Raw genomic sequence first — 9,855 nt, 5'->3', positions numbered from 1 at the left:
CATTGGGGGAGCCAGGTTGCATCTTGGTTCGGAGTTAATCAAGCCGACCTAAGGTAATGTTTTGAAAACGACATCATTATGGGATTTGCATATTGCTTATGTGATTTCCATTCCTGAGGGCTAGTGGAGATAGAGTTCTGGATGGTCTTGCTTTTATCTATAAAGAAAGTATTCAGATTGTCACATAAGACTTGGGAGGGGGTGATGGCCAATGTAATGAAGTCAGGATGGAAAGTTCATGGACTATTTTAAAAATATATTTGGATTTGTTTCCAGGGCGAAGTACCCAGTTTGTGTAGAAGGCTTTTTTTGCCTCCACAATAGCAGCTTTATAGTCAGTTAGTGCTTTGTCATACGATTTCCTTTCTGCAGGGGAGTAACTTCTCCCCCATTTCCAAAGGTGAGCATGCAGTTCAGGGGTAAACTATGTACCCTCCTGGTTATATTAACCATAAAATCTGGATCTTTAGAGCCATGCTTGGATGATTTGTTTCAAAGGAAAGATTCTCAGTTGAAGCTTTGAAGTCCGTATTAAAATAGGGATTATATTTACTCAAATATTTCTTTAAACAAACAAGAAACTTTACCTCTTGTCAAAGAGGACATACCTCTGATCACTCCTCCTAAGCAGGTATGCATGGGAAGCACGACGTTTCAACCTGATAAGTGAACCTCTCTTCTGGGTAGTGGCAAAGCTAATAAGCCAACAAAAACCTACACTAAAGGTGCAAGAACAATATCACACAAAACCTGCCCAATAGCATGGAAGTAAATTGTATGAAGAATTTAATATGTAGAACTTTGTCGACAAAAATACACCCTTAACAAGGTTGCAAGTGTGAGCAAGAAGGCCCTTTAAAATGCTAACATGGAGTTCCCTTTAACCAAGGCTTCCAGTTTGAAGAATGTTAACACCATCCAAACAATTTAAAGACAAAAATACAATTTTATTACTTAACTAAAACTTGGTGACGGTTCAACAGAAAATAGCAAGATAAACATGTGTAAAACTTCGACAAAATGCAACATTAATGTGTTTAAATAATAAGGTGGTCCAATGTCAAAACAGGCAGGGCAAGGATTTCAATTTGTACAAGAGAAAGTAACACTGAGATTGCCCTACAAAGCACGTACTAATTTCCAGAGGTTCCTTCACTATACAAACCATGAGTATGGCCAACATAGAAAGCAAATTTGGTATTTACCCAATTTAAACCTTTCCTTTGCTGCATCAGATTCACAGCCTTCCATGGTCTTTTTGAACCAAAAAATCCATGTCTAAAACAGTCAAGACATTGGTCTTCGTAACAGGGCCGTATTAACAAGCCTGTTACCTCACGAATTCTGAGCTTAAGATTTAATGAATTTTGTTTGTACAGGAATAAAACGTTTTATCGAATGGATCAAAAAAAACCAATCTTTATTATCTGCCTTCATTTTCCTCCCTCCTGACTTCTGGGGTACAGGTGCAGTGCTGCTGAAGTAAAACAACTTTGGTATTTTTTTATCAAACCATAAAGGTCTGGGGAAAACAAAAAAAGCTACTTCTGACAAAAAGGAAAGCATGGGCAGCAAAGGAGATGACCATATCAAATCATTAATTCCAGTGGGCTGTAAGTAAATCAAATCTACATCAATCAAGGGAAAACCCCCTGGCAAAAAGGATGGCGCGTGAAGAGTTGGTGGATGGAGGGCTAGTTCAGAGGAAGGCAGAGCGAGCAAAGCTGGATATTTATACTAGTGCTGCTTCCGAGTTAGTTTAAATGTCAAATAGCTCATTCATATATGTAACGTGTACTAGATAATCCTCCTCCACACTGCAATGAGAAATTCGATATATGCTGAATATTAAAGTGACAGCTTCTGAGATTTCAAATGTCCAAAACTCATGTAAACTCCTAAAAAGCAAGTTAAAGTCAAGTGTACTAAATACATTTAAATATTTACAGAGGGTTCCCTTAATGGCCTACCCTGTGAAATGTGAACGTATTAATTTAAAAGACACTAGAAATTGAAAATGTACTGAAACAAGTGCAAATGGATGAGGATGCATGCCCTAGCACACATGCCTAGGTGCCAACCTCAGTGGACCTAAAACTAACTGGATGCCAAAAAGTGGGTCATCTTTGGTTCACCAGGCGCTTCCATTCCACTATTTTGGTTCTTTCCATATAACCCACCCATCAGTTCCATTGTGCCCTCATCCCTCATGCCCACCCGCTTCAGGGGTAGCAAGACAGAATAAAACCCTTGCAGGATACATCTTCAGACCATGGTGGTTGTATACTAAAATGGCGGCCTTCGATCATCAAAACTGCCAGTACCACCGATCAGGCTTGGTCTCGGCAAGAGTTTTAGTAGAAATGCTGAAGAGTTACTGAAGCCCTTTGTTATTGATGCTCAGTTACAATGTATGTAAAGCACCTAGAAAAACAACTATTGTGGATTACATTGGTTCAAGGGAAAATAAATCTGCTTTGGAGCAAATAAATTGGATACCAATGATCAAAAATAAGAGGGGTGGCTTTTCAACCTTTTCTTGCTCTCAGATTGTGCTCAAGTATTCTCTGGTTTAAGTATTAGGCTCCCACTCAGGTTTTTGAACTTTCTACACTCTTAAAATTGCAAAAAAAGAAAGTCAAATCCAGGTGTTGCTCCTCCCTTTGCACCTCTTGCTGCTCATGCGTGTTCTTTGTCCTCGCTCACAGCTTCCATTTCTTTATGATCTCCAAAGCCGTTTTTCTTCAGGGAGTTTTGTTTGTGAAGACCCTTCAGGTTCTGGAGAAGTTCTTCGATGAAGGCCTAAATGGACAGAAGTGGTACAAGCATTTAGAGACATAGCGGTAGTTCATCCAAATAGTGGCGTTTAACAGAATCAATCCTAAATCAGATTGCTGGACATTGTACATTTGTAGCCCTTTTCTTTATAAAATAGGTCTAATTTTCTTCAAGCTAAAACAGAAGTAAAACTTGACAGGGTTATGACAACCAAACCATTGATTCCTATATCCCAAATACATTTTTGCCTAAGACTGTCCAAAGAGACATTGGATGCCAGTTAAGGTACAAGAAATGACTTCTGCATTGTGTACCTTAAATATTAGATTTTATTATTTGAAATAAGTGAGGACACAAGTTACAACCCCCCCCCCCCCCCCCCACTAGGGTTTACACCACTCTTACGCTAGAATTCTAAGATTGACAGTTAACATTTTGCCCTCTACTGGGGATGTTGATCTTTGGAACAACTTTGGTTCAGCACTGGACTGGATTTGTGGGCAGTCTAACGTTGCCAGATAGGCCAGCTTGAAAGGGCCAATTTGCAAACTGACAAACACTGGGCTTTTATGTGAAACTGCCAGTCAAGGTCAAATTTTCAGTTGGCAGAGGTACCCACAATGGCTACTGGCCTAGACAAATGTTTGAACCAGCGAGTGCTCTGTTACCATAGCAACTAGAATGTTTCCATTGTTTCTGAAGTCAGAGCATCATTCTCTCAGCTGATAGGATGGGACCAAGGCAAGTAGTCAAAAAACAGATAGCTCCAGGTAGCACCAGGGGAATCGCAGCAGGGAAGTACCATCACCTAAAGAGCACAGGGAGCGTCCGGGATGATGCAGGCTCATCCTGGTCGCTTGATGAGACTGGGTTACCCCTCAACCCACATCAAGAGTCTCTTGGGCATCTGGACTGTGGAACCTCTTGGCTCCAGTGCAGGGATACCGATCTTCCACTGAGTTCAATCAGTAGGCTGCAACTTGTGTGTCACTATGTTCCTACACCCTAGGGAGAGCATTCTTCTGACTCCAGGTTCAAATTAGTGGGCCCTCTACCAACTCTCCCTTCCGGTAAGAGATTAACCTGGCTCGGTGGATTTGTAACTGCTATTTCACAGGGGGGAAGACTGTTCACAGGCAGTAATGAAGAGGTGGATTTGGCACGGGAACTCTGCCCCCTGTAAAGGGGAATGGGCTACCTATCTGCCTCTAACCACACTTCGGTTTGGTAAAGGGGACAGCAGATGTGCCAGGTGGTATGTCGTAAGAAAAGGGGTTATTATTTGGGGTAGTCTGTCACCCACTTTAACTAATAGCACTAACGTGTTAAGGTGAACCCTGAAGTCACTAATTTAACCTAAGCTCAACCCCCTGGGCTATTGCACAGAACAGACAGGCTTAACTTGGGGCAATGTGTGAAGTAATTATGCAGTTCCAAAACAGTAATAAAGTCAAAATTTCAAACAAATCTCAAACTGAATTACAAACAGAACAACATTTATGACACCAAGGTAACAAAAATCCGATGAGGGAAACCAGAGCTATGAACTTTTAACGTTCTAATAAAAATAGCACCAAAAAGCATCAAGTGCCAATGATAGTCTAAGGAAGCAGCAGACCAGGACGTAGGCACAAGTTCAGGCCAAGCTTGATGGAATACCTCCTGACTTAGTCTTTTATGGGGGGGTCAAAATTCTCCAACAGGGCAGGCCCGAAGCTGTATCAGAGAGGAGCATTGGAATCCAACACCTTTGCTGGGGGGGGGGGGGGGGGGGGGGGGATCTCCCTCAAAGCTCTGAAGGTCTTGGAAGTCTGAAACTCCAAGGGTCCCAACATTTCAAGTTTCAGGAGCAGCTCCTCTAGGTTACTTCTAAGGCTGCCAGGGTCTCAAGTGTGGAAATATGGATGTTTATGATCAGTTATGTCCCCTATCTTGGACCCCAACGGTTTAATGTATAAATCACAAGTACATGTATGTTTCCTCCAGTTCCAGTTATGAAGACGCAAACACATGTGCGTCCACCGTCAACATGTCCTCTTTCAGATCCGCCATGAATGGGCCGGATATTCTATTCCTAAGTATGAAAGGCCACCGGCTTTATATGGTTCATTTATCCCATTTTACAGTCCAGGCGAGTAGGCCCTGATTCTGCCATTAAGCCTTTTCCTGCCTTCTGCCTCTGAAAGCTCCAGTCTGAGCTCGCATCTGTATCCATGAACTTTGTCCTACTCCCTGCGCGGCTAACGGTGCCTGACTCGACCTGTCTGCTTGCCAAAAACTGTATTTCACCTTCGAGATTATCTGCTCCGCTCCCCATCCAATGCATTCCTGTCTAGTAGTTTAAGTAAACATCCTTCCAGCTACCGAGCAAAGGGCCCGGCTTCTCTGTCTTTATGCAAGTAATTCATAGCCCTGTTACTATGGAAGATTTCTGCCCTTGCATTTCATGTAGACACTTAGACGCTTGTACACGCACTCACAGTCAGTATAGAATAGATTTTGTTCGAGAGACCTTTCCTTTTGGATAACATAGTTCTTTAAACATAGGATGTTAGATATGATTTGGGATTAGGTGGACTTGACCCCCCAGACTTCTGTCTCCACATGTAGAGCTAAATGTCAAGTCCCCTTCACCCCCTAGTTGCACGTCAATCACACGTCATGCTGCTGCGCGCGCATCTCTGCCAAGTATTTCTGCTGACATTGCGAAATTCTTTCATGGAACCACCCATTTGTGACATCATACCTAATGACGTTCTTTAGTTACGCCTAGTTACACCCATTTTAGTTACGCATGTATGTTTTTATCTCTGTTATCAACTGTTACGCCTCCTGCATCTGTTTCACTATAATGCCTCTTCTATAAATGTGATTATCTGTCAATAAAGTGTTGTCCTTCACTTCCTGAACCTTCGTGGTGATGGAATATGGAGTCCTCAATTCGAATTGATTTTGGAATAAAGCCCGTTCCGAACCTCTAATACCACGGATTCTGCCTCTTATTTTACTGAGCTATTATTATAGATTTTCCGCATCAAATTAAGTACCGGTAATTAAATTATTTACCACATATATGGCGCCCGAACAGGGACACTTTCTCATCTCACGCGCCAGAGGTGCGTTGCAGGCCCGGTCTCCTGTCACAGCTGGACGGACAACAACGCGTACCCACAGGATTTCCTGTATCTCCCTCCTGCCGAGCGGGGGTAACTGAGGCTGCGATCAACACCCAGACGAGGCGGTGAGAAGTGCGAAGTATCCCGACCAGAGCCTAGCTGAGAGAGCAAGATCCGAGGTATACAGAGGCCCACCAGTTTCCGAGGTTCCGAAGTTTCGAGTCCAGTCCAGTCCGGTTCAAGTCCAGTTCAGTTCAGTTCCGAGGCCTTCCGTTCCGAGCTACCCGGTGAGTACCATTGTCGGGGAGGCGTTCTGACGTGCACATAGGTTGTGCCGGTCAAGACGGGTTTGGGTACACAAATCCGGTCTGCACTGTTTCAGCAGTGTATCTGTACTGTTTAGCAGTATATCTAGTATGTCTAGTATATAATTCAGAATTACCTAGTTAGTGCCGAGTATTATGCTTAGTGACTAGTTCCCTAAATGGCCATCATTGTTGTTCATTAAATGTTAAATGTTAAATGTTTTAAATACGTTCTGCATATTGTGGTGTGAATGACTGTTCATTATTGTGTTTTGTTGTATTAAACGTGTTCAAAATTAGGTATCAGATCAGTTCTCAATATGCCGCTCTTTTCGAAATTAAGACAGATAAAAACTAGAAAAGGGGTACTCGAAGAAGCTGTTCCCATTCCTCCTAGGGACACTCCAGGGTACTTCATGTATCATAAACATGGCCTAGACGCCATATTATTTCTTGATTTATGGGTAGACTACACCAAGGAATTACCAGAAAGTCAGAGGTGGCCCGCAGCTGGGACTTGGGATGCAGATTGCATCATGAAAGTAGAGGAAGAATTATGGAAAAAGAAAGCTAGACAGTCACAGAAAGATGCCATTGAATTATGGCGTAAAGAATCATATAGACGTACAGAAAAAGCGCTCAGACAGGAAGAGAAAAGTAAGGAGAATTCAAATAAAGTCCGAGAAAATCTATTAATTGAAGAAGGTACTAGAGTAAAATCAGAACAAGTAGACAGACAAAGAAATGCCCTTATGAATGGTATGTATCCTCTTCTGGCCGAAGGGTTACCTAAGGCTACTCCGGAGATACCAAAAGACTTGCCACCCCCATTGTTTCCGATAAAAGCACATCCCAAAGGGCATCCCAGAACCGCAGAAGATGTTTTCCTTTCCTCTTATTTAGACGACGCAGCTCCCGAGTATGCTAATACTGCGCCACATAGACCGCCTGCTGAGGGGGTTCAACGCCAAGACCCTCCTCCGTCTGTACCTCCGCAACAACAAATTCCGACACAAGTTCCGGCAAGCACATCTGTTTCTACAACTGTATCCACACCTATGGTTGCTATATCACGTTCAACGAATCCTTTCACATCCAGCACCCCAGGTGGTGCTACAGGAGGTACATCAAACATTTTTTCCACGCCACCCAGAGTAAATAAACTTTCCTTTCAAGAATTAGCCCACCAACGTACGCCCAAACTAGTAACTCCCGACATGCTTAAGGAACTTCTAATAGATTGTAGATATGACCCTGTGCCCGGCAAAGAGGACGAAATGCTGCTGGCATCATTACGTATCCGACGAGCTGCAATATATTTAGGGAGGCTACCAGGAATGACTACACATTTAGAAAATATATATCATTTTGTCCAGTCAGGGCGAGATTCTGAAAGTATTAATAGAGCCATGGAGTACCAGAAAGTGGAAATACAGGGGGAACTGTTACGTTTCCTCATAAATTGTGTGATCAGAAATCAAGACCGACCAGGGGTAAATCCGGAAGAAATGCGAATTCTTACCACATGGAGTCGGAATATATCAGAGGGGAGACATGATAAACGATTAAGTATAGTAGCTATGTGCCGAAAGATCCGCAAAGAAGTAGAACGAATACACGAAGAAAGATTAGCAGTAGACCAGCCTGAACAAACTGAGGAGGAGGAAGAATTAGAACTGCCCATAGGACAGTTAGAAACCATGGCCTATGTAGGTAGAGGAAGATCTTGCAATAATACTAGATGCTTTACTGATCCGATACGTCCGATACGTCCAGATAATAGCAGAAATTTCCAAACCCCTATAATAAATATAAGGTCCCCGAACATTCGTTCCAAGCCGCTGACAAATTACTCCGAGAACGAAGGGGTTATCATATACTCGATTCTATGGACGAACAAGAATTAGCCAGGTCAGCCGTTCACTGGGTTGACAGTCCCGGAAAATATAGTGATGATACACTAGCACATACGTTTTTGAACCTCACCCCAGATGAACAGCGTTTAGCTGGTATCTATATGATTCAACAACTCCTTATATTATATAAAAGCCAACACTCCGATCCTGGTCCCTTACCTGATATATTGACTGAATTACTCACGAATAAATGGAGAGGTTCAGGCACTGAGTTAATTAGAGAAATACTAGAATCCAGAAAGCAGTACATTCTTTTTGTATGTCCCGAACATGTCTCACTGCCCATCAAGGAAAGAACGACGTATTACATGGATAGACAGAATCCCTTACGCGAAGTCCACCCGATAAAAGGTGAGGACAATCAGTTTAAACGTGTGTTTGTATACACACCCATATCTAAAATAGAACTATTAGAAATGAAGAAAGTGGTACCCAGTCATGACAAAGACCCAGCGGGTTTCCACCGTGAAATTAAAGACATGTTGCTCATGGGAGAGTATACCTATCCCGACATTATGAAAATATTGAAGGTATTAATGCCTGCGGGCATTTACGAAAAACTCAAGGAAAAGGATTGGGAGGTGGGAGACCAAAAGATAGATTGGACAGCATTAGAAAACGAAGAAAAAGCTCGAGGTCCAGGTTCAGGGCTTGGGGACAAGACCAAAACACTACCAGGTTTACTAGTACAGGTACTGCCACGTTTATTAACTACGAAAAAGGAAGACTGGGGTGCAATCTCAGCCTGTAAACAAAAGCAAGATGAGGACACTAGTGATTTCTATGCCAGATTCGAAAAATGTTTTGGTATAAATAGTGGAATAAAAGCAAGTAGCGAATCGTATCCACATCTGTTTGTGACAAAATTAGTTGAAAATTCCTTGCCCCAAGTTAAGAATAGAGTATTGAAATTCGAGAGTACCTGGCAAGGTAACACTCCGTCACAAATGTTACAAATGCTACAGTACCATCACAATAGAATTAGAGAGGAACAAGAACATGAACAAAGACGCATGAGAGACACGAAAATGAAAATGCTAGTTTCCCAGACAGTTCCAGCTGACGGTCATAAAAAGGGTATGACACAGTCCAGTGTTTCAGTGGGTTCTGTAAAAGGGACATGCAACTATTGTAAACAGCCAGGTCATTATGTACACGATTGTCCAGTTTTAAAACATAATATCGCCATAGGTAATACAAAGGAAAGACCACGGCCACTTAGACAGGATCAGAACCAACAAGGAGCCCTGCAGCATGCACAGTCCATGCCAGCTCCGCAACAGTCTATGCCAGCTCCACCACCGCAGCCTATTGCTGCCACACAAACAACGACACAACAGATGTACCAGACCGCACAATATGACTATCCTGATTATCAACGATACTCATGCAACAGCCTAGAGAGGGAAGTTGGCTTACCCCTTATCGAGGTCCCTGTAGATCAAGAAGGACCTTATGTACACAGTGAACTATTAGGCCAAGATAGAAAATTTTTACTTGATACAGGGGCAAGCCGAACAACCATAAAACGTAGTGAAGTTCCAGGGGCACCCCTCTCAGGCTCACAGAATATTTTCAGGAATATTTTCAGGAAAACCTATCATTAACGAAGTATCACAGCCTCTTCCACTTACGATTGGTCCCTTGACACGAACTACAGATTTATTGCTTACTAAATCATGTCCAGAAAACCTGTTAGGTATAAAAACATTGAAAGCTCTAGGAGCTATAATATGTTGT

At 42.5% G+C, this 9,855-nt stretch overlaps 1 protein-coding gene across 1 annotated transcript in view; it reads right to left on the bottom strand.

Moving 5' to 3' along the window:
* Positions 1 to 926: 926 nt before the first annotated feature.
* PPP1R14A (protein phosphatase 1 regulatory inhibitor subunit 14A) overlaps positions 927 to 9,855 on the bottom strand; it is a 233,906-nt gene continuing 224,977 nt past the window's right edge. Inside the window, exon 4 of the mRNA XM_085625940.1 lies at positions 927 to 2,802. Coding sequence (XP_085482066.1) covers positions 2,680 to 2,802 — 123 coding nt within the window. The 3' untranslated portion in view covers positions 927 to 2,679. The remainder of the gene's footprint in view (positions 2,803 to 9,855) is intronic.

Source organism: Triturus cristatus, chromosome 9 (genome assembly GCF_964204655.1).
Source record: "Triturus cristatus chromosome 9, aTriCri1.1, whole genome shotgun sequence".
Classification (NCBI taxonomy): Eukaryota; Metazoa; Chordata; class Amphibia; order Caudata; family Salamandridae; genus Triturus; species Triturus cristatus.
This window is presented reverse-complemented; position numbering and strand designations above follow the sequence as displayed.